At 40.5% G+C, this 24411-nt stretch overlaps 1 protein-coding gene across 2 annotated transcripts in view; it reads right to left on the bottom strand.

The window, feature by feature from the left end:
• The window catches only part of LOC145357045 (neuron navigator 1-like), a 698546-nt gene that overhangs the window by 96114 nt on the left and 578021 nt on the right, over nt 1-24411 (bottom strand). Inside the window, exons 12-13 of one of the 2 annotated variants that reach the window (XM_080210100.1) lie at nt 10760-10801; nt 3654-3778 (exon numbers count right to left, since the gene is read on the bottom strand). In XM_080210100.1, coding sequence (XP_080066226.1) covers nt 3654-3778; nt 10760-10801 — 167 coding nt within the window. The remainder of the gene's footprint in view (nt 1-3653; nt 3779-10759; nt 10802-24411) is intronic. The other variant, XM_080210101.1, reaches the window with a different exon arrangement.

Genomic DNA, 24411 nt, shown 5'->3' with positions numbered 1-24411 from the left:
TGTGGATAAAGCAATAATCATATTCAGCGAAAAAGCACCTTGCAAAGTGAGGACAGAGATATACGCTTTCAGGTGGATTCTGTTGTAAGGAAATACACAGAAATTTTTTTTTTAAATTTAGGCCATGATTCACCGATCTCATTTAATCCGCTGCCTGTGAGAATGGAGAATTTGGTCCTCAGTGAAACCTCCATTCACTGCAGCGGGACTGGAGAATCCCAGCCGTGGGCAAGGTCAGAGAACTGTAGCCTTAGTTTGCTTTGTGCTTGGACAATATCTCTCGTTAATCTGAATCCCATTTGAGTCAGACATTCCTCGAACACTTTTTATTGAGATGTGTATATTATTTTCTTTTTATACAGACAATAATGGATGCCAATTCTGAATTTTACTGTCACTGACAGTACACTTGAATTAACATTTGTTTGAGGGTTACCTGCTGGCAAAGTGGTAAATGAGTAAAACCTATCGGCACAAAACTAATTTCACCTCAGATTCTTGATGTACATACCAAGATGTCATAAAGTTAGAGACGGGGGACCCGAATGAATAGCTCCATTAAAAACACAGCAAGTAACAGTTACAGTTTTGTATTCTTAGCCACTTTAAAGGAATGCAGGCTTTAATGACCTCAGAAGACTTTTCAGTGCTGTCAAGTCCAAGTTATGCTGCCATTGTCACATTGATGAGCACTTTGAAAGCAACTCTGGCATTAAAGTGGCAAAGTTACAATGAATAATGACTGCATGATGAACACGTTCCTCCTGCAACTAAGTAGAATTAAAATGTTAACTTAGCAGTTGATGTTTTACATCCAGTGGAAGCTTAATTTGGTTGAAAGGAAATGGATAAAGATGCAGCAATGAGATGTTTTTAAAATATTTAATTTTATCAACATACAAGAGCTAAACAAGTAAGAATTTTCACAATTCCTACAATATTAAAGTTTATCAAGTTGCACACACTTACTAATTTCATCACAGCAATCAAATCCAATTAATGAAGAAATTTTTTTGCTGCTTCTTGGGTTTTTGGTGTTGATGTGTGTTACTCTGGTGTCAGGGTAACATTGGTGAACAAGTATTGGATGTAGCTAATACAACTTGTGTTCCAGGTGGTTGCTGTTGTTTGCCATTCATTCTGAGAACGCCAGTTCTTTTATATACTGACTGCTCATTTACCACAAAGTCCACGAGAAAGAGCCCTTTGTCATGTCCCATTTCAATAATGAGCCCTCTGGCCTAAAATAACTGTTAATTCCAGCATCACCTCATCATGCTGCCTAATAAATAAATCTTAGACTTAAAACAAAGTCAGATTCTGATCTTCACAAGTGCTGCACTAGGATGACTGTTTCCACAAAAGAAATTAACTGTTAAACTGCAGAAAAATCTGGGAAATTCTAAATTGCATAGGCCAGTAATTGTTAGGTTGCAGTAAACAAGTAGGTGTAAAAAGAGGTGGCACTACAATAATAAAGTTACTTATTGAGAACAACATGATTTAGGTATAAAATGTATAGCATCTGTCAGAGACCATAACAATATTTTATGCTAAATAAAAGCGTATTCACATATCATAGAAAATCATTTGGGTGACACGATGGCACAGTGGTTGGCACTGCTGCCTCACAGCATCAGGGACCTGGGTTCAATTCCAGCCTTGAGTCACTGTCTGTGTGGAGTTTACACATTCTCCCCGTGCCTGCGTGCATTCCCTCCGGGTACTCCAGTTTCCTCCTGTGCCCCAAAGATGGGGTTAGGTTGATTAACCATGCTAAATTGCTCCTTAGTGTCAGGGGGACTAGCAGGGTAAATATGTGGGATTATGGGGATAGGGCCTGGGTAGGATCGTTATCAGTGCAGGCTGAATGGGCCAAATGACCTCATTTCATTCTGCACTATAGGGATTTTATGGTTCTATGAAATATTGAAGTTGACCATATGATGATGAAAAAGGGGTGGAATTTGGAAGCAAAGGCAATACATTTCTCCAGGTCCAGATGAAAGCGGTATCGATACAGTCACCGATGTAACAGAAAAAGAATTGTAGGAGGGTGTCTGAGTTGAAATGGAACAGGATGTGTTCCACATAACCACCAAAAAGACTGGCACCCATAGTCACACCTTTTATTTGCAAGAAATGAGACAAGTTAAAGGAGAAATTATTAAGTGACAGACTAAGTTCAGCCAGGCAGAGGGGAGTGGGGGTGGACAGGGACTGTTCGGACCTCCACTCAAGAAAGTAGGGAGCACTCTGACCCTCCTGGTGAAGAATGAAGATGCAGAGGAATTGGACATCCATAGGTGAAGAGTGGGCAGGTAGGGCCACGAAAATTTTGGTATGCCACACGGCATTTGAGAAAACACCAATGTAGGTGAAAAGGGACTGGATGGAGTCAAGACAGGGAGAAATGCATTCTGTGGGACAGCAACAGGCTGGCATGATGGCAACGCTTTTTGTGGATTTTGGGAAGTAGCTAGAAATGGGTCGTGAGAGGCTGGGGGGCTCCGACTTTGGTGGCTGTGGGGGAAGATCGCCAGAGATGATCAAGTCAGTGACAGCCCTGGAAACAATGGCTTGATGCTTGATGCTGGGGTCATGGTTCAGGGAAGGAGGAGGAAGTGTCTGAGAGTTGGTGCTCAGCCTCTGTGAAGTAGAGGTCAGTATGTCAGACAAAAACAGCACCACCATTGTCAGTAAGGTTGATCATAAGGTCAGGGTTTGACCTAAGAGAGCAGAGTGCACTACGTTCAGAAGGGGACAGGTTAAAATGGGTGAGAGGAGCAGAGAAATTGAGAGGCCAATGTCACGCACTCAGCTCTCAATAAAAAGATAAACAGCAGACAGGAGGCCAGAAGGTGGCGTCCTGGTAGAGGGAGATAACTGGAGGTGAGAGAAAGGGTTCACGGAATGGGAGGAGGACTCCTATTCAAGGAAATAAGCATAAAGACAAAGGCAACAAAAGAAGAGTTCAGCATCGTGCCGAGTCCAAAATTCACAGAGGCGAGCACATTGAAACTGAGTCCATTGCTGAGTACAGACCGTCTGGCATCAGAGAGGGTATAGTGAATACATAGTAAGGGATGGGATTAGAAGGAATGATGCTGAGGGATGGGAAGGTGTGGAGGATCTGATGAGCACTGGTGTCAGTAAGTTGTTGGAGTTCGCATTCCTTAACACCTGAAAGGGGGAAAAAAAGCTTCTGGAGCTTGTGTTCCTTAACATAACTTCACTCTCTTCTCTCTCCCTACAGACACTGCAAGACCCGCTGAGTTTTTCCAGCATTCTCTCTGTTTGTTTCATATTCCAGCTTTCACAGTATTTTGCTTACTTATTTTAAGCAGTTATAGTCCTAGAAGAATAGTGCACACAAAAATGCAGCATCAATCTGTTAGACATTTGTATGGAAACTTCATTAATCAGAATTTCTACCATCAGGTAGTCAAAATTCCACAATTGGTTAATGTCTCTCCTTAAAATGTACCTTGGACAGAATAACATTTCTTAATTATAATACATGCTATACCCAGCTGGCATAAAGCCAGGAAGGGTTATTTTTCAATTAAGTTAAACAAACATATTGGCAAAAGGAGAATAAGGGACTACAGTTATGTTTTCAAAATTTATTTGGCAATAAAAGAGTTACTGACCTAAATTTGCTAATGGAGCAGTAGATGGGGAGGAGAGTAACTGGTTGTCTGAGTCCACAGAACCCCCAATAGAACGTGCATGAAGCCATTCCTTGGTGTCTTCTGGTTGCAGACTTGTTCCATACCTATAAATGAAGTAAGGCCAAATACTAATAAGTCAATACATGACAAATGTGGACAAAAAGCTGAGAACGTGCAAGTTAATGGAGTAAAAACATACATTAATCTATCAGATCACAAGTATTATTTTTAAATGCTGTTGCCACTATGTAATGAGCTCGCGACCAGATAATTTTGGGTGGTGAACCATAAATGTGATTGGCATAACTAGAACGTCTTCACAATGTACCACATGGAACCTAGACGCAAACAGATACCTCTTTTCCCAAACAGCAGCCTCTTTTCAATTGCTTGCCAAACCCTACACTACTCTACACAAATTTTGAACCTTTGCAGTTTCACCAGAAATGCCTTTCTGATCAAAAAGAAAGAAGTGCAGTTAAACTAGAGGGAGGAAAAAAAATGCTGATTTATTCTTCAAACGTAAAAAACATAACACAGAAGAAACTCTTCCAATGTGTGTCATGGCCATCACCAGAGTCAAACTCCTGCCTTACTCACTGAGGACAGTTAGTTTCACAACACCAGGTTAAAGTCCAACAGGTTTATTCGGTAGCACAAGATTTCGGAGTGTCGCTCCTTCACTCACTTGAAGGAGGAGTGACATTCTGAAAACCTGTGCTACCAAATAAACCTGTTGCACTTTAACCTGGTGCTGTGAGACTACTTACTGTGCTTATCCAGTCCAACGCTGGCATCTCCATATCATTACTCACTGAAGACCATGAGTTTGTTGTTTGGACCATCTCTGAGTTACTTAGAACACATAGTACTCCCTTCATGATTCTCATGCAGTCGAGTACTAACTAAGTTAAATATTTGCTTTCCTTTATGTGCTGCACACCAGGTAAATGTTACGCCCTAGCATAGTAAGGAAAAAATATTTACAGCCTGCAAATTATGAACAGTACATTCCAATAAAATGACAAATTCAAAACTTGCCTTGGTTTAAACTCACAGAATGAGGAATAAAGGAAAAGATTGGAGCTCATATTGAGACAAATTGTTGAAAAGATAGGCCCAGTCCATAACAGATTGAGTAGACCTGTAAACAAAATGTACTTCCAACTTGAATTCACTGATAAATTTACACAGCAATCTTGCCAGGTTAATTCCAGAAAACTGTAAATTGCAGTTTAAATGAAAGAGCCATTACTAATGTGTTATTAAGATGGAATTAATATCTAAAATTCAACCAACTGCACCACAATTTCTTGAACAAGAAAAACAATTTCACTCCACTGTGGAATGATGCACAGCAGCTTAAACAAAGGTAAATGAATTTTTAGAGGCACTTAACCTGAAAGCCATAAAAGTTTATAAAACAGAAAGGGTTCGGATAGTCGGAACGTTCCCATCCCACTTGCCATGGGAATCGTAGCAGACAGGACATGGACCATGCAATGGTCCATTGACCTTGGTGGGATTTTCTGATATTGTGGGCAAGCGCAGCTGGAAAATCCTGCCCCAAAGGTATAAGGTGGAGTACCAGTGTTATTATACTGCTGGGTTGCCCTCCACAGCCACAAGTTCCTTATCCTATCTGAGGGTGACCCTGGATGACATTCTGCCACCAGCTTCAACCCCGCAGAACTACGGTGCTTCTCCTCTAAACTACCTCTACCACTAAGGCCTCCACCACTGCATATGTCTATCTGGAACCCTCTCATTACCTTCACGTTCCATATTTTCATTTACAAATGCAGCAATGCATTCAGCAGCAGTCCCCTGTAATTTAGGACAATTTCCCTTTCAGAAGGACAGACTGCCTTTAAGAAGAGAAGGCTAGTCACACCATGGCTGGAACTCTACCACCTAACCCGCCACAAATTCAATGAGGGTGAGGTACAACAACAGAAATCTCTGTTAACCTCAGGCTGGAATTTCCAGATAGGCTGTAAATGCCCACCCTATCTAATCACAGGTGAGGTGCCTGAATATTGGAGGGTGGCAAATGTTGTACCTTTATTTAGAAAAGGGCTGCAGGAAAAAACTTGAGAATTACAGGCCAGTGACCTATGCATCTGTGGTGGGTAAGTTGGAAAGTATTCTGAGAGACAGGATCAGTTAGAAACATAAGGACTGATTCGACACAGTCCGTATGGCTTTGTGAGTGAAGAATCATGTCTCACAAAATTGATTAAGTTTTTTGAAAGGGTAATCAAGAAGGTAGATGAGGGCAGTGAAGCTGATGTTGTCTATATGGACTTTAGCAAAGCCTTTGACAAGGTACCGCACGGTAGTTGTTGCATAAGGTTAAATCTCATGGGATCCAGGGTGAGGTAGATAAATGGATACACTGTTGGCTTGATGACAGAGCCAGAGGGTATTTGAAGAGGGTTGTTTTTTTCAAACTGGAGACCTGTGACCAACGGTGTGGCTCAGAGATCAGTGCTGGGTCCACTGTTATTTGTCATTCATATTATATTAATGATTTGGATGACAATATAGGAGGCATGGTTAGTAAGTTTGCAGATGACACCAAGATTGATGGCATAGTGGAAAGTGAAGAAGGTTATCTTGGCTTGCAAAGGGACCTTGATGAATTGGGCCAGTGGGCTGATGAACGCCAAATGGAGTTGAATTTAGACAAATGCGAGGTGAAGTTTTAGTAGATACAAGCAGGGCAGGACTTACTCAGTTAATGGTAGGGGGGCATTGGGAAGAGTTACATAACAAAGATCTAGGAGTACAAGTTCATAACTTCTTGAAAGTGGAGTCACAGGTGGATAGAGTGGTGAAGAAGGCATTCAGCATGCTTGGTTTCATTGGTCAGAACACTGAATACAGGAGTTGGGTTGTCTTGTTGAAGTTGTACATGATATTGGTAAGGCCACGCTTGGAATACTGTATACAGTTCTGGTCACCCTATTATAGAAAGGACATCATTAAACTAGAAAAAGTGCAGAAGAGATTTACTAGGATGCCACCGGAGCTTGATGGTTTGAGTTATAAGGAGATGCTGGATAGACTGGGACTTTTTTCTCTGCAGCATAGAAGGCTGAGAGGTGACCTTATAGAGGTCCATAACATAATGAGGGGCGTAGATCAGCTAGGTAGTCAATATCTTTTCCCAAAGATAGTGGAATCTAAAACTAGAGGACAAAGGTTTAAGGTGAGAGGGGTGAGATACAAAAGGGTCCAGATGGGCAATTTTTTCACAGAGGGTAGTGAGTGTCTGGAACAAGCTGCCAGAGGTAGTAATAGAAGTGGGTACAATATTGTCTCTTAAAAAGCATTTAGACAGTTATATGTGTAAGATGGGTATAGAGGGATATGGACCAAATGCGGGCAATTGGGACTAGCTTTGGGGTTTATTAAAAAAAGGTGGCATGGACAATTGGGGTGAAGGGTCTGTTTCCATGCTGTTGGTGGTGGTGGAGGCAAACTCGTTGGGGTCTTTTAAGAGACTTCTGGATGAGTACATGGGATTTAATGGGATTGAGGGTTATAGATAGGCCTGGTAGGTAGGGATATGATCGGCGCAACTTGTGGGCCGAAGGGCCTGTTTGTGCTGTAGTGTTCTATGTTCTAAACCTCTATGATTCTGTTATTAGCGCATGGTGCTCAACTCCTTACTGAGTGCTGAGTCATTTGCAGTCTGGACCTTCCTGGAACCAACACCACAGATAAATGAGGAGGCAACACCAAGAATCATGATATGCATACTCAAAAAGGGACACAGACAAACTTCTAGCCTTTAGGATTCATAATTCAAGATCAAATTAATGTTTACAAAAACAGCTGGTATGGATATGCTAAAGTAAAGCTGCTTGAGATTGGGGAGGAAAAGCCAGGAATGCCAGCATAATAGATTGCAAAGATGTTGAAAGATGCAGGTGAATAATTGCCAATTGGAAAGTCCTAGTTACCCAGGCTGTTTTTTTCCAACTCATCCCAAGTGGACTGGACAGTCTTGGCTTTAATATTCTTTCTTTAGTAGGGCGTCCAAGATTGCACACAGTATTCTATGGTCTTGACTTGACTTGAATAGAACAATTCCTTCTTCACTCCTTCATTCTTAATGCCTAAACAGACTTTTCCAATGAATATTTATGGTAGGGAAATAAAAAAATTCCTCTTGTTGGGCAATGGTCACAAAGAAATCTGAAATAAAAGCAACAAAATGCTGGTAATACTCAGCAGATCAGGCAGTATCTGTGGAGAGAAACAGAGATAACATTTCAGGTCAACAGGAAGGTCATCTTGATCTGAAACGCCAAATTTGTTTCTCTCCACAGATGCTGCCTGACTTGCTGAGTATTTCCAGCAGTTCTGTTTTTATTTCAGTTTTCCAGAACCTGCAATATTTTGTTTGTGTACTAGTCAAAAAGAGATCCTTCATTTAAAGTTAAGATGACAAGGAAGGAGATCAGCAGAACGTTTCTTTATGTAACATTGTTAGAACATGGTATCTTTCACATTAAGGTGTTGATGCAGAGAAAAATGCACTTTTAAAGGTACAGGCAGACACTTGAAGCAAAATAAGATCCGGGGGTCATCCTCGCACAGGCATAAAGCTGTTTGAACCCTTTCTGTTTTATAAAGTTCTACGGCTTTCAGCTTAAGTGCCTTTAAAAGGTTCATTTACCTTTATTTAAGTGCTGTGCATCATTCCACAGTGGAGTGAAATTGTTTTTCTTCTTTGAGAAATTGTGGTGCAGTTGATAGTATTTTAGATATTAATTCATAGAACATAGGACATTACAACGCAGTACAGGCCCTTCGGCCCTCGATGTTGCGCCGACCAGTGGAACCAATCTAATGACCCTCTAATCTAAACTATTCCAATGTTATCCATATGCCTATCCACTGACCATTTGAACGCCCTTAAAGTTGGTGAGTCCACAACTGCTGCAGGCAGGGCATTCCATGACCTTACTACCCTCTGAGTAAAGAACCTACCTCTGACACCATCCTATAATTACCACCCCTTAATTTAAAGCTATGTCCCCTTGTGTTAGCCATCACCATCCGAGGTAAAAGGCTATCACTGTCCACCCTATCCAATCCTTTGATCATCTTGTATGCCTCAATCAGGTCACCTCGTAACCTTCTTCTCTCCAATGAAAATAACCTCAAGTCCCTCAGCCTTTCCTCATAAGACCTTCCCACCACACCAGGCAACATCCTGGTAAACCTCCTCCGCACCCTTTCCAATGCCTCCACATCTTTCTCGTAATGCGGCGACCAGAACTGTACGCAATACTCCAAGTGCGGCCGCCCCAGAGTTTTGTACAGTTGTAACATGAAAATCCATCTTAATAATGCATTAGTAATGGCTTTTTCATTTAAACTGCAAATTACAGTTTTCTAGAATTAACCTAGCAAGATTACTGTATAAATTAATCAGTGAATTCAAGTTGGAAGTAGATTTTGTTTACAGGTCTACTCAATCTGATATAGAAAGACCTCAAGTTAAACATCAATAGAACTGAATATAAGGCAGCGTGTATAACTGGAAGCGAATGTAACACTACTTGTTTTTACTCTCCCCACTTCCAAAGGTGGATTTCAACTTCAATGCATTTATTGATAGGGTTCCTTTAGTTTATTAGTGTCACAATTAGGCTTACATTAACAGTGCAATGAAGTTACTGTGAAAATCCTCTAGCCACCACATTCTGGCACCTGTTGGATATACTGAGAGAGAATTTAGCATGGCCAATGCACCTAACCAGCACGTCTTTTGGACTGTGGGAGGAAACCACAGCACCTGGAGGAAACCTGCACAGATGCAGGGAGAACATGCAAACTCTGCACAGACAGTGACCCAAGCTGGGAATCAAACCCGAGGCCCCTGATGCTGTGAGTCAGCAGTGCTAACCAATGTGCCACCCTGCTGCCATGTGGAGCTGTTTCTCCTGTTCCTGGTTTTATAATTGATAGTATTAAAAAAAATTGTACGTGCAATGTGCATTGTAAAATTACACGAGAAAAAATTCAAAGTGAAAGTTATTGTGCTTTTCTTCACAGGTCGGATGTGTCCAGTGGTGAGTTATCAGACTTCAGATTGCTTAGGAATGCAGCTGAAGTTCATCCACACCTCAATACTCCATACAGACAAAGCAAGACTACATAAATAACAGAATCATAGAGTCATACAGTGTAGAGAAGGCCTTAGGGCCCATTGAGTCTGCATCGACAGTAATTACCACTTAAGTTAGCACTTGTCCCATATCCTTGAACGCTATGATACTTCAAGCGCTCATTCTTCTTAATGGTTGTAAGGTTTCTGGCCTTCACTACCTTCTCAGGCAGTGGATTTCAGATTCTCACCACCCTCCGAGTCATTTCTTTTCTCAATTCTCCATCCCTCACCCTAAAACTGTGACCCCTCGTGATTGACCAATGAACCAAGGAGAGCAGCTGCTTCCTATTCACTCTGCACAGACTCCTCATAATCTTAGACACCTCAAACATATGATTCTGAAATGACTGATTAGGAAATCACATAAAAAACAAAGTCATGCGTTAGCATTAAGCACACATGGATTTATACAAGATGGTCATGGATAATGTGAAGTCTCCAGTGCAGCACACAACATTTTTATGAATGGGTTTGCTTCACTTGCTAATCATATTTCATAATGGAAAACTCTACTGCTTGTGATCCACAAAGTACACCTATTTACTAGGCCTTTCGAGCAACTGTAATATAGTTTTAAAATATGATTTTCAGAAGCAGAGGCAACTGTATCACTTAGACCATCTTTTTGAGCCTATTTGTAGTATTCAGTCCATTTAATAACATAATTCCTTTATTTTCCAATATGATTACTGAATTCAGTTCTCTTCCAATCAAGAAAATTGTGTTTCTTTAGTGGTCAGCTTGGTGTCTGACATACAGGAAAAAATAGGTTTCAAATTCAGTCCCATTAAATAGGAGACCTAATGCTGCACCATTGTAACTAAACGGCACTTTGGTCTAGAATTTAGAATTTGATACAACAACTTGAAACAAACTGCACCAAAAGGTAGTTTACCTTAGTCCTTTTTTCGGCAGAGTATTTCTGTCACGTTGTGCACTACAAAAACAAATAGGGAACACTGATACAACATCATACACAAGAACAGACAAAACATCCACAACACAGGTACAGAATTACTAACATTTTCACAGGGGAATAAAAGAAATAATTTGATGGAGTGGGATTAAAATGAATGTGGAGGCATGGTTTACATTTACACAGTTATGACAGAATTCCTTCAACTTTTGACTTTATTGTTCATTTCTGTTGGATTTCTGGGTCAAATATTATCCTCAATCAGAAGATCCAGGCAGTGATCCGAATTGTTAATCTAATGCTGAAGACAACTGTTTGAACATGCATTAGACCTGCCCCAGCACAACATTACCTCTATTGCTCTTGTCTGTTCCTGCTGGGTGCTTTTTCATCAAGATAGGCTATGAGTTATGATGGTCCACAAACTCAATCTATAACAATCTACAGCACATAAGTGGGACGCCAACAAATTATACCTCACATTATTCATTTCCTCAATTATTTATACAATAAAATTACCTTATATTGAACAAAAGCTACATTAATTATTGGGATTATTTTGCAATTAATTCTATCCTCAGAGTTTGTAGTTCTTTTTCTAAAAGAAGAAGTACAATTATAAAGCAACGGTTGAACAAGGTACGGGATTCCGGCCCTTCACACGGTGGGATCGTCTAGTCCTGCCAATGACGCATCCTTACCACGGGTTTCCCGGCAGCGAGTGGTGCATTCAACCTCACTGACAATGGCGGGTCCAGAAGTTCCCACCACTGGCCAATGGCAGACCACCTCCATCACTGTGAAACATGTAGCGGAGTGCATGGCAAATCCTACCTAAGGAGAAGTCCGGATTTTTACTGTGATCTATTTTGAATTTGCCCTGTTAATTCTTCATTTCACAGGGCAAAGCAACGTCCAATAAATCTAAACATACACACGTTTGGCATGAAATATCAGGCAAAACATGTTGAATATATTTCACCTGAGCTTATCTCAGCAGGTGACAGCTTTTGGTGAAGCAAAGACTTATAGAAAATCTGTTTTGGATGGTTATGCTGAAGAACAAGTGGAACTTCCTATCACTTACTGGATGCCAGGAGCAATCAAAAATAATGCACTGTCATCCAGCATTATCAAACCTGAAATTATCCTGTTAGCATTTTGCTACACCATGCATTTGACTCAGTTCATTATCATTTAAGCGCATATTAAATAGTAACTATTTCATGATCTAAAAGGTGGATTAGAACACCACTGCTGAAAAGAAACCAGTCACTTCTTCTGAAGTGCAACACCATCATTTTTAATATGGCAACAACAACTTGATATACGGCAAGTGTTCATTGGGAACAGTCATGTTGTGGTAATGTTATTGGACTAGAAATAAACTTTGAAGACAAGAGTGTAGACGACAGCTGGAGAAATTTAAATTCCATTACATAAATCTGCAATAGCAAGCTAATTTCAGTAATGGTGATCATGAAGCTATTGGATTGTCGGTAAAAAAAAAACCATCTGCTTTATTAATATACTTGAAGGAAGGACATGGCCTAGTAAGCCTCTATATTGTATCAAATTGCTACACAGAAGTCAAATGAGAATGAAAGCAACTGACAATCTGGCATACCATGTCCAGTCAATCCTGTAAAGTCCTCTTCACTAACATCTGGAGACTTGTGGTAAAATTGGAAGATGTGACTAACCAAGCAACAGCATGACATCAGCATACAGAATCAAACTTTACAACAAATGTTATAGCCTTTAGAGTCACCATTCAGGATGTGTTCTGTCCTCTATAGTTAAGTTATAGACGCTATAATTAAGAAAGCCCACCAACGCCTCTACTTTCTCAGGAGGCTAAGAAAATTCAGCAAGTCCACAATGACTCTCACCAATTTTTACAGATGCACCACAGAAAGCACCCTTTCCAGATGTATCACAGCTTGTCAGGATTCCTGCTCTGACCAAGAGCACAACAAATTACAAAGGGTTGAGAGATCTGGAGCCGAGTGCATCACGCATATCCCAATGTGACAATAATAAATCAAATCACATGCTGTTTCTATCTATTTAACTTATGCATCACATTTAAACTGTTGCTTCTTAATAATCCACTTAATAAACCATTCTAAAACCATCTTTGACTTTGACGTGCATTTAGGGTAAATCTCTGACTCCCGATCTTTAAAGTTACAATAATTGATATTAGGAATGGGATACCACAGCTGCTGAGGTCATGGGTGATGCTCATTGTGATCGCACCTCTGAAGATGCCCAGAAATGCAATAGTAAGCTAAAGGAAGGCTGTGCTATGATGATGTGGCATATTGGGCACACAGTTTTGAAAAATGGCAAAGGAGAAAAGAGCTTAATGATGAAATCATCACTGGAGTGAATGCTGAGAGAAATCATACACCAGGATTGTGGTTTAACTGAAAGAATTGGAAAATATTAAAAGTAAATGATATTTTAAGATGTTAGTGTGGATTTAATTTGACCAAAATTTACTTGTACAAGTCTGAACCGCACTGAAGGTGATGTTTCGCAAAGGTAAGCTTCAGCCTTGAAGTTACGTTTGATAGGCTGTCTAGCAGAAATCCAATTTGAACCTTTCAAAACACTTTGCTCCAGAATTAAAGTAAAACTGCTAAAAAAAATCAAATTAAACAAACGTTTTATTGACTGTTTCTTCCAAATTAGGTGAAATAGCAACCATCAGAATTGAACATTGGTTAGTAGAGAAAAAGACCATAAGAAATAGATGCAGAATTAGGCCACTTGACCCATCGAGACTGCTCCATCATTCAATCAAACTGATAAGTTCCTCAACCCTATTTTCCTGCCTTTTCCCTGTAACCTTGATCCCCTTACCAATCAAGAACCTATCTCTATCTTAAACATGCTCAATGACCTGGCCTCCACTGCCTTCTGTGGCAATGAATTCCATAGATTCACTGCATTCTGGCTGAAAAAATTCTTCCTCAGGATGAAAAGGATAAATTAAAGAGATCTGTGAACGATTGTGTTGTCTTTTCTGTAGTTAAAGACTACAAGCCTGAAGGTGTAGTTGAACTGTGAAAGCTCACTTTTCAAATTAAAAAAAAATTGGAAAATAGAAACACAGAAGTATAGAAAAGCTACAGCACAATACAAGCCCTTTGGCCCACAAAGTTGTGCCGAACATTTCCCTGCCCTAGAGGTTACTAGGCTTACCTACAACCATCTATCTTACTAAGTTCCACGCGCTTATCTAAAAGTCTCTTAAAAGACCCTATCAAATCTGCCTCCAACATAGTTGCCGGCAGCCCATTCCACGCACCCACCATTCTCTGAGTGAAAAACTTACCCCTGACATTTCCTTTGTACCGATTCCACAGCACCTTAAACCTGTGTCTTCTTGTGGCAACCATTTCAGTCCTGGGGAAAAAGCCTCTGAGAATCCACTCGATCAATACCTCTCAACACCTCTATCAGGTCACCCCTCATCCTTTGTCTCTCCAAGGAGAAAAGGCCGAGCTCCGTCAACCGATCCTCATAAGGCACACTCCCCAATCCAGGCAACATCCTTGTAAATCTCCTCTGCACCCTTTCTATGGCTTCCACATCCTTCCTGTAATGAGGCAACCAGAACTGAGCACAGTACTCCGAGTGGCGTCTGACCAGGGTCCTATATAGCTGCAACATTATCTCTTGACACCTAAACTCAATCCCTTGATTGATGAAGGCCAGTACGCCATACGCCTTCTTAACCACAGCTGTTTTGCGTGTTCTATGAACTCGGACCCCAAGGTCCTTCTGATCTTCCACACTGCCAAGAGTCCCACCATTAATATTATATTCTGCCATCCTATTTGACCTGCCAAAATGAACCACTTCACACTTATCTGGGTTGAACTCCATCTGCCTCTTCTCCGTTCAGTTTTGCATACTATCTATGTCTCGCTGCAACTTCTGACATCCCTCCACGCTATCCACACCTCCAACCTTTGTGTCATCAGCAAACTTACCAACCCATCTCTCCACTTCCTCATCCAGGTCATTTATAAAAGTCACAAAGAGTAAGAACAGATCCCTGGGGCATTCCACTTGTGACCGACCTCCATGCAGAATATGACCCATCTATAACCACTCTTTGCCTTCTGTGGGCAAGCCAGTTCTGGATCCACAAAGGAAGGTTCCCTTGGATCCCATGCCACCTCAGTTTCTCAATAAGCCTTGCATGGGGCACCTTATCAAATGCCTTGAAGTCCATTTATACTACATTTACTGCTCTTCCTTCATTAATGTGTTTAGGCACATCTTCAAAAAATTCAGTCAGGCTCGTAAGGCATGATCTGCCTTTGACAAAGCCATGCTGACTATTCTTAATCATATTATACCTCTCCAAATGTTCATAAATCCTGCCTCTCAGGATCTTCTCCATCAACTTACCAACCACTGAGGTTAGACTCACTGGTCTATAATTTCCTGGGCTATCTCTACTCCCTTTCTTGAATAAAGGAACAACATCCGCAATCCTCCAATCCGCCGGAAACTCTCCCGTCTCCATTGATGATGAAAAGATTATTGCCAGAGGCTCAGCAATCTCCTCTTTCGCTTCCCACCATAGCCTGGGGTACATCCCAAGCAGTCCTGGTGACTTATCTAACTTGATGCTTTTCAAAAGCTCCTCTTTCTTAATATCTACATGCTCAAGCTTTTCAGTCCGCTGCAAGTCTGCACTACAACCACCAAATCCTTTTCCATAGTAAATACTGAAGTAAAGTATTCATTAAGTACCTCTGCTATTTCTTCCGGTTCCATACAAACTTTCCCACCATCACACATGATAGGTCCTATTCTGTCATGTCTTATCCTCTTGCTCTTCCCATACTTGTAGAATGCCTTGGGATTTTCCTTAATCCTGCCTGCTAAGGCCTTCTCATGACCCCGTCTGGCTCTACTAATTTCCTTCTTAAGATCTTCCTATTAGCCGTATACTCTGCTAGATCTCTAACATTACCTAGCTCTCTGAACCTTTTGTTAGCTTTTCTTTTCTTGATAGTTTTGAAAAATAAAGATCCTTTGTGGCTATAAACTGTAAATTAACAAGACCAATCAGGCCAGCAATACTGATATTTGAATTTTGGAACAATTTTGAAATGATAAAATGACAGGCACATTATAACAGGTTATTTTTAAGGAAGGAAATGACATCTTAAACAAAAACAACCAAGTGAAATACGTTAATGCTTGGAATTAAAGGGAATGTTTGCTTTAGAAACATAGAACAGTACAGCACAGTACAGGCCCTTCAACCCTCAATGTTGTGTCGAGCTATGTCCAATCCCAAGATCAAGCAATCCCCTCCCTATAATTCTGGAGTGCTCCATGTGCCTATCCAATAAGTGTTTGAAAGTTCCTAAAGTGTCCGACTCCACTATCACAGCAGGCAGTCTATTCCACGCCCCAACCACTCTCTGAGTGAAGAATCTACCTCGGACATCCCTCCTACATCTCCCATCATGAACCTTATAGTTTCTGTTTCAAAGATATTAAGAGAACACTGTCTTCCTCTTTCGTGTACCAATTCTTGAGAGGGCTTTGGTGACTATCCAAGACACTGGCGCCACATGGGGGAGATAAGAAAATACCTTCAAACTGTTAGGAAATTGTGATAATATGAAAACAAAGAAATTCATTAGTTGTTCTGTCAGTTTTATGAATTTAGAAACTTATAAAAAATAGAAACTGTAGTAAGAGGGACAGGTTGGCTGGGTTGATGTAATTTGTGCTTTTGCTATGATGTTGATCCACCTCATCTCCTTTGATCATCAAACTTCTTTTCCTCAAACTTTTGGCATTCTATTTTGTTACCAACTTACCTTAAGTGAACTTTTGCTTTGAGTGTTGATTGCCTTATCAACAACATTTGCAATGTTCAGGCAATCAACACTCAAAGCAAAGTTCACTTAAGGTAAGTTGGTAACAAAATAGAATGCCAAGAGTTTGAGGAAAAGAAGCTTGATGATCAAAGGAGGAGATGAGGTGTGAATTTCACAATTGCATTCTAAAGGTAATTAAGGGTGATTTCTGTGGAAGTTAGGTCAGATCAGGGAAGATCAAAAGGGAAGTAATTTCACGCTATCCAATCTACCTGTTTTGAGAACTCAGGATGTGGAGATGCCGGTGTTGGACTGGGGTAAACACACTAAGAAGTCTCACAACACCAGCTCAAAGTCCAACAGGTTTATTTGGTAGCACAAGCCATTAGCTTTCGGAGTGTTGCCCCTGAAGGGGCAGTTGTGAGATTTCTTATTGAGAACTCAGCCCAGAGCGGGAAAGCTGTGTGAAGTCCCAGCAAGCTGCATCCGCAGAAATGCCTCAGTCAGATGAAACCCCAAAAGTACAATTGTGATAACTATTACTAGACTTCGGCTATTGGTATATAACCCTACAGGGTCTTGTTTGGGAAGGTTTGGCTCTGAAGTTAGGAAAGTAGAGGGATGTGGAACTGGGTACATTTAAATGTGCTGAGTATAGCCATTAAGTTAGTTAAGAGTATTTCCAGTGGACTTTATTATGTGTTTTATTGTTTAAAATCATCACAAAGTATCTAGAATATTCTTCACTGGTTTTCACACACTGGGGCAGCACGATGGCAGAGTGGTTAGCATTGCTACCTCACAGCGCCAGGGACCTGGGTTCGATTCCCAACTTGGGTCATTGCCTGTATGGAGTTTACATATTCTTCCCGTGACTGCATGGGTTTCCTCCGGGTGCTCTGGTTTCCTCCTATAGTCTGAAAGACGTGCTGGTTAGGTGCACTTACCTGAACAAGTGCCAGGATGTGGTGACTAGGAAATTTCACAGTATCTTTATTGCAGTGTTAATGTAAGCCTTACTTGTGATTATAAATAAACTTTACATCTTTCCTCATAATATACCAAATTGCATAATGAGGCTGCTTATGTTCTGAGATTTGGAGTAACCCAAAATTTAACATAAGCTGTGCCCTTAATGAGATAAATACTTCGATTTTTTTGAGATGAGCTGAAAGTCAAGCAGGTTTATATCAGATCGAGCAATGGGATACCGGATGTGACTGCACAGTTGTGATTTGTTAACTGTGTAGCAACTAACATGCAGGAATGCATAGTGAATCTGTACTGAACAAAGGATACCAGACACGCTTAGCTACTTCTCAAACAGCACGCGCATGAATTGGTTAATTTAGCCTGGTGAGTAAGAAAAAATGTTTAAAACATATCAGAAAAAACTGCCTTTAAAATCTTTGCAATAGAATTGAACCTGGTCGGCGGGACTAAATCTAAAATTGAAAGGGGCAACATAGGGCTCAGAAGGGATATCGATGCAGGTAAAGAGGGAGCTGATGAATACCTTATGTTTAAGTTTATTTATTAGTGCCACAAGTAGGCTTACATTAACATTGCAATGACGTTGCCGTGAAAATACCCAATGCTTGTTCGAGTACACCGAGGGAGAATTTGACATGGCCAATGCACCTAACCAGCACATCTTTCGGACTGTGGGAGGAAATCAGAGCACGTAGAGGAAACCCACACACACATGGGGAGAACGTGCAAACTCTACACAATGACCCAAGTATATGATCTACTGTTTGAATCATATATATTTACAATATGCCAATAATTTAGAATTAACAGCACTCCTGCAAAGAGATAAGGAATATAAGGAGTGAGGTTGAACGCAGGTGGGGAGTACTTACAGATCCACCTATTAGGAACAGTTATGTTGATGAGAAATCAACTGAGATTGATGAGGATATCTTCCCCTCAATCAGGAAGTATGGAATATTATTAAGTTACTAATAACATTATTGGTAACGTTCAGCTTTAATAGATGTGGAAGGGAATTCTGAACCAATTAATAAGATTTATAGACAGAATGCAGTTTTTCAAAGGACAAGGAATCAGTAAGGAGTTAAATGACTCTTAGACCAGCTAACACAAACAGTTTACACATTTTTTGAATGCAGCAAGTGAAACAAAACAGGTAGTTATGATTTTAAAACATATATACTGATATTTTATATGTATCTTAATGTACTGTTCACTTTGGTCAAGCAAAGTTACCGAAAGGTATGGTGGTAAATGTCAGTAGTTTATCAGATGAATTCCTGTGAGGCTACGTACTCTGCAGATTAATGAATAGATGCATTTACTGCCCAGATACAAGGACAGATATGCCTCTAGACACAGGAACACATGTCTATTTAACTTGGCAGTGAGCAGTGGGAACGTCCATTTTGATCTTGCGGTAGTGTTACCAGGCAACAGGGATGTAATTAATGCCAAGAGGAGAGACTATGTCCAGACTTAGTTGGATGAATAAGATTGCGCCATGCTATTAAGTATCATATGGCTGGCTGAGGTACTTGACAGAGATTTGTATTGATATATGACTGTTAAATGAAATTGATTTTAAGCTAATGAATTATTGATTTGGAAAAGTATAATTGATCTATATTTGATGATGTACTTCAGATCTTTTGGAGAGGTTCTGTTGCTCTGTTCCAGATCTATTTAACTCTGAGTCTCCAATCGGCTGTATTGTTTTGTCCTATGATTTATGTTAAATATATTTTATTACGTCTACACAGAGATATTTGCCTTGCAAGTTTTGAATTGTCTTAAGTTACAATTAGCCACCTTCAAATTTCCCCACAACACTATTATTAAAAACGAACAGTTGACTTATTAAATATCCTGCTTTGTAGAATAGAATGAGAAAACTTAAGAAATTACTAATTACTAATTTTGGGAGCTTATGTCAAATTTTAAAACACTTACAGCATGTGGTGTACGAAAAATTGAAAGACCTTAAAGACTGTCTGAGGATTCAACTAAGCATAGGTTTGAATGGTCTGTTACTGTCAAAATATCCTTGTATGTTCAAAATATCTACCCTTGAAAGGTGCTTGGGCTAAATCGCTACGGACAAGTTCGTAGATCAACCTATACGCTCCAAAAGCCAACGATCAGGGTCAGAAAGATTGAGCATGAAGTCACTCAGATACTGAAGCTTGGATAAAGAGAAATAAGCCAAGCACAGCAGGGAAGACAAAACTAAAAGCAGTGGAAGTCGGAGAGATGTCACCAGATCATCTGAAGCCAAGTCTGCATAGCATACTGATCAAAGCTGAAACAGGAAGTAAGGCTTTTGACCAAGGTCCTGCATGGGAGACTGATCAAGAGGGTAAGAGCCCAAGGTTGTTTTTGTGACTGGAATCCTCCTGTGTCCAGTGGTTACTGCAGGGGTTGGTGCTGGGTCTTTTGCTGTTTATAGTATACATTAATTACCTAGATGTGAACGGGGATGCGGAGCAGGATCAGCGAGTTTGCAGATGACACAAAAACTGGTGGTGTGGTAAGTAGCGAGGAGGAAAGCCTTAGGTTACAGAACAATATAGACGAGAAGGCACAATAGTGGGAAATGGAATTTAACCTGAAAAGCATGAGGTGATGCATTTTGGGAGGACTAAAAAGGCAAGGGAATGCACAATGAACTAGAAAGCTAGGAAGTAAAAAAGACCAGAAGGACCTTGGTGTGCATGAACATAGATCCCTGAAGACAGCAGGACAGGTAGATAAAGTGTTTAACAAGGCATATGGGATACTTCCCTTTATTAGCCGAGGTATAGAATATATGAGCAGGGAGGCTATGATGGAGCTGTATAAAATGCTGATTAGACCACTGTGTGCAGTTCTGGTTGCCACACTATAAGAAGAATGTGATTGCACTAGAAAGGATGCAGAGATTTGCCAGGATGTTACCTGGGCTGGAGTGCTTCAGCTATGAAGAGAGGCTGGTTAGGTTTAGAGCAGAGAAGGCTGAGGATGGACATGTGGTGTACAAAATTACGAGGGGCATAGGTATACAGAAAGACACTTTTACCCTTAGTTGAGGGTAATAACGAGGAGACATAGACTTAAGGTGAGGGAAATAAGATTTAGAGGGGATTTGAAGTTAAGTTTTTCATCCTGAGGATGGTGGGAATCTGGAACTCACTGTCTGAAAGGGTGTTGAGACAGGAAACCTAACATATAAGCATCATTTCGATGAGCACTTGAAATGCCACAGCATACAAAGCTACAGATCAAGTGCTGGAAATTGGGATTAGAATAGATAAGTGCTTGATGGCCAGCACAGACACAAAGGGCCGAAGGGTGTCTCTGTGTGCCGTAAAGCGCTATGACTGTATGGCTAAAGCTTGTCCAAGCCTAATAATTTCCATCCAGTTTGGTTATGTTTGATACATTTATTCTTAATAAATATTTCCAATTCGTTACAATTTGGTGGTCTGCTGTTGACACTTTATCCTGATTTGACTACAAGAGTAGGTCAGAAGCTCGGAATTCTGCGACAAGTATCTCACGTCCTGGCTCCCTGTTGCAATCTTTTGTTCAATATAAACATACTAATGATATGAAAAGGATTGGCAAAAACAATAATGTGGGTTCTTTATTAGAACATAAATTATATACACACAAAATTCACTGGGAAACTGTGTGTGCACATCTGACCTTGACCAGCACTGCTGTAGACTAAGTTCAGAGATATGAAATTACTATACCACATCCTTTCTTAACAAAAGTGATTGAAAGCAGTATAAGATATGTTCCTTTAAAGGTACATATACATCATATCACTACATACCCTTTTTTTCTAAGCTAGTAGTTTACCTTTAAAGAATCAAACTGTTTACATGACAGCAAAAAAAAACATTGTGCCTGGATATACCATTGTTAAAAAATAGATATACATGGCTCTGAAATGTATTGATGCTTTATTTATCCATCCGAGCTTAATTAGTTATTCTGGTTGGCTGCTGCATGTTTTCAAAATGATGGTTTGTGTTGCATCATTGACTGTGCTCTGTTCAAAACAGTGGTGTTGCTGGCTGTGGTGTTTGTTTGATTTAACATCAGTTTCATCACACGATCATGCTGTTTGGTGACTGGACTTGTGATTTTAATTCTGGGCTTATGTTGTCGATTTCCACAATTCCATCAATCATGTTTTCATCTGGAACTTTTGTGATGACATACAGGCTGGCTGATTTGTTACTCACATGCCAGTTGCGGGGCATCTTTCTTGTACCCCTACTTTTAGATTGAGTTTTCATATAATCCTGGAAGTATCGACTATTGAAGACTAGGAAGGGTAGTCCACATTTATTTGCCAGTCATTCCACATTGGTTCTGTAATACAATGAAGTTGGCCTGTTGGCTGTTGATATATATTGCAGACATAGATGGTCTTCAGCCAGTGTAAGCACCAAGTTTCCAGTGGTGCTCCTTGTGTCTGTGGTCCTCATCATTGTCTGAGTGATAGTAGGGATGCTGACCTGCACAGGGTTAGGCTTGTGATTGTCCACAACACAAAACATCTGGGTTTACCAGATATTTATCAGGGTGAATTGTTTGTTGTGATACCCATGTGTGATGGATACCAGGGATGGAATGTTCAAACCACTGTGCATGGTAAGTTTGGCAGTGGTTGATTGAATCATTACTTACTATGTCTGTGCGCACATGCATTTCAGAGTGTGAAGTAGGAGGGTGCTTGCCCTGCATTGATATAAAGTTTTGTGTAAGGTTTGTACTGTCCCTGAATCTCTGGGCATATAATCAGGATGGTGGCAAAGGCTTCTGTTGGGACCAACAATGATGTGGAGATGCCGGCGTTGGACTGGGGTAAGCACAATAAGAAACATTCCTATGGTACCACTAATGTCAGCACATTCTTTGATACTCACTATGCTGAATGTCTGTTCCCTGTATCAATGATCTGGTTATCTTCATCATCTGACTGTACACCCAGGCTAGGCATTTCATAGATCTTATCTTAATGTCTGTCATGTTCCCACAGTTGGTTGGAATACTATACCTGTCTGGCCTTGGATTGTGGCTTCTCACGATGTCAAAATACTTGTTCTGGCCTTTGCTTTTTGCATTGACGCTTCCAGTATTCTCTGGTGGCACATGCCTCATATATAATGCTGAAAGCTGGCTCTGTGGGTTGATGTGCAAGGCCTCATTATACATATTGCTACTAAGTTTATCTTTATTGGCTATCATGCCAATGATAAACAAATTACACATAGCCTACAAACTCTCTGCCCAGTGTTAAGACTTTATATTTGTGTCCACTTTGCTTCCAGACTGTAACATGGTCTCTCTGGATTGCTTCTATTGGGGTAGATGTTTATTGTGAGCTCAATGCTTCTATCAGCTAGTTCTGGCACTGAAAAGTGCAATCACACCCTTTGTATCTGCATCTACTTACAAACTGATCAATGGACTCTCAGTTACTGTGTACAGGATTCTAGATGGTGCGTTCGGAGGTTGAGCCACATCGCTAATTGGGTTGACATCTTTCCCAGATTATTTTCAGGTCATCGTCTAGACCTGAAATGTTCAGTCTGTGGAAGCCTTCATTACCCTCAGCTTAAGGGCTTGTGTATCTGGTTTGCAAACACTGAGATCCAGAAAACAACTTTACACGTTGTCGGACCAAAATAAAATTAAATAGGGGGTCTACAGCTTTTCAATGGAGCGTTGGGAATTTTGTGGCCGTCATGCAGCTTTTTGAATGGTAACTGGAACATTTTGGAAAAAGACAGCTATTCAGATTTTTTTTTTAAACAACCCTTCAGAATTTGATTTTTTTTCCTGAGTGCCTTTTGTGGCTACCATCACAGCTGGTGATAGATTTTTTCCTTGACTGCACTGTTGGCTTTGTTTTTGATTTCCCAGACATTAATAAAGCAGTGATTATGGCATGAAAAGGTGAGGGAGCTTCAGAGAGTTGGTTGAAGATGGTTGAAATGTGTGCCACCAATGATGGGATGAAGGGCGGAAGAAATGCCAGAAAGTAAGAAACAGAGAACATTCAGGAACTAACATTGAGCTGGAAGAAACTGGAGAGTTTAGCAAGAAAAGCACAAGATTTGGGAGTGAGTAACATAATTCAAAACCAACAGAATGATGCTTGACCAAGAATCCTCCAGAAAACAAGGTCAATTTTATTGCGACTGTCTTTAAGTATTGAGAAGCAAAATGTTTTTTTTAATTAATGGGATATGGGCATTGCTGGCTGGCTGGCTAGCATTTATTGTTCATCTCTAGTTGCCCAAGGACATTTGAGAGTCAACCCATTGCTGTGGGTCTGGACTCACACGTAGGCCAGACCAGGTAAGGACGGCAGATTTTCTTCCCTAAAGAACATTAGTGAACCAAATGGGTTTTTCCGACAATCAATGACGGTTTCATGATCATCAATAGATTCTTAATTCCAGATATTTTCTACTGAATTCAAATTCCACCAGCTGCTGTGGCAGGATTTGAACCTGGGTTCCCAGAACGTTAGCTGAGTTCCCTGGATTAAAAGTCTAGCGACAATATCACTAGGCCATTACCGCGCCAGAGTTTGAACTGAACTGGTTTTTTAGAGTCTGTTTCCAACCAGACCAATCAACTTTGTGTCAATCCATTCACAAAAATTCAATGGGAATTGTGATCAGTTTTCCACTGCACTGGATCTTTAATGTGTAGGTCTGTTGGCACAATTGTTAATTTAACAGCATCTGTAGCATCCAATTCCAT

Source organism: Carcharhinus amblyrhynchos, chromosome 22 (genome assembly GCF_965287045.1).
Source record: "Carcharhinus amblyrhynchos chromosome 22, sCarAmb.v2.hapA, whole genome shotgun sequence".
Classification (NCBI taxonomy): Eukaryota; Metazoa; Chordata; class Chondrichthyes; order Carcharhiniformes; family Carcharhinidae; genus Carcharhinus; species Carcharhinus amblyrhynchos.
The sequence above is the reverse complement of the archived record's forward strand: the minus strand, read 5'-3'. Positions and strand labels throughout refer to the sequence as shown.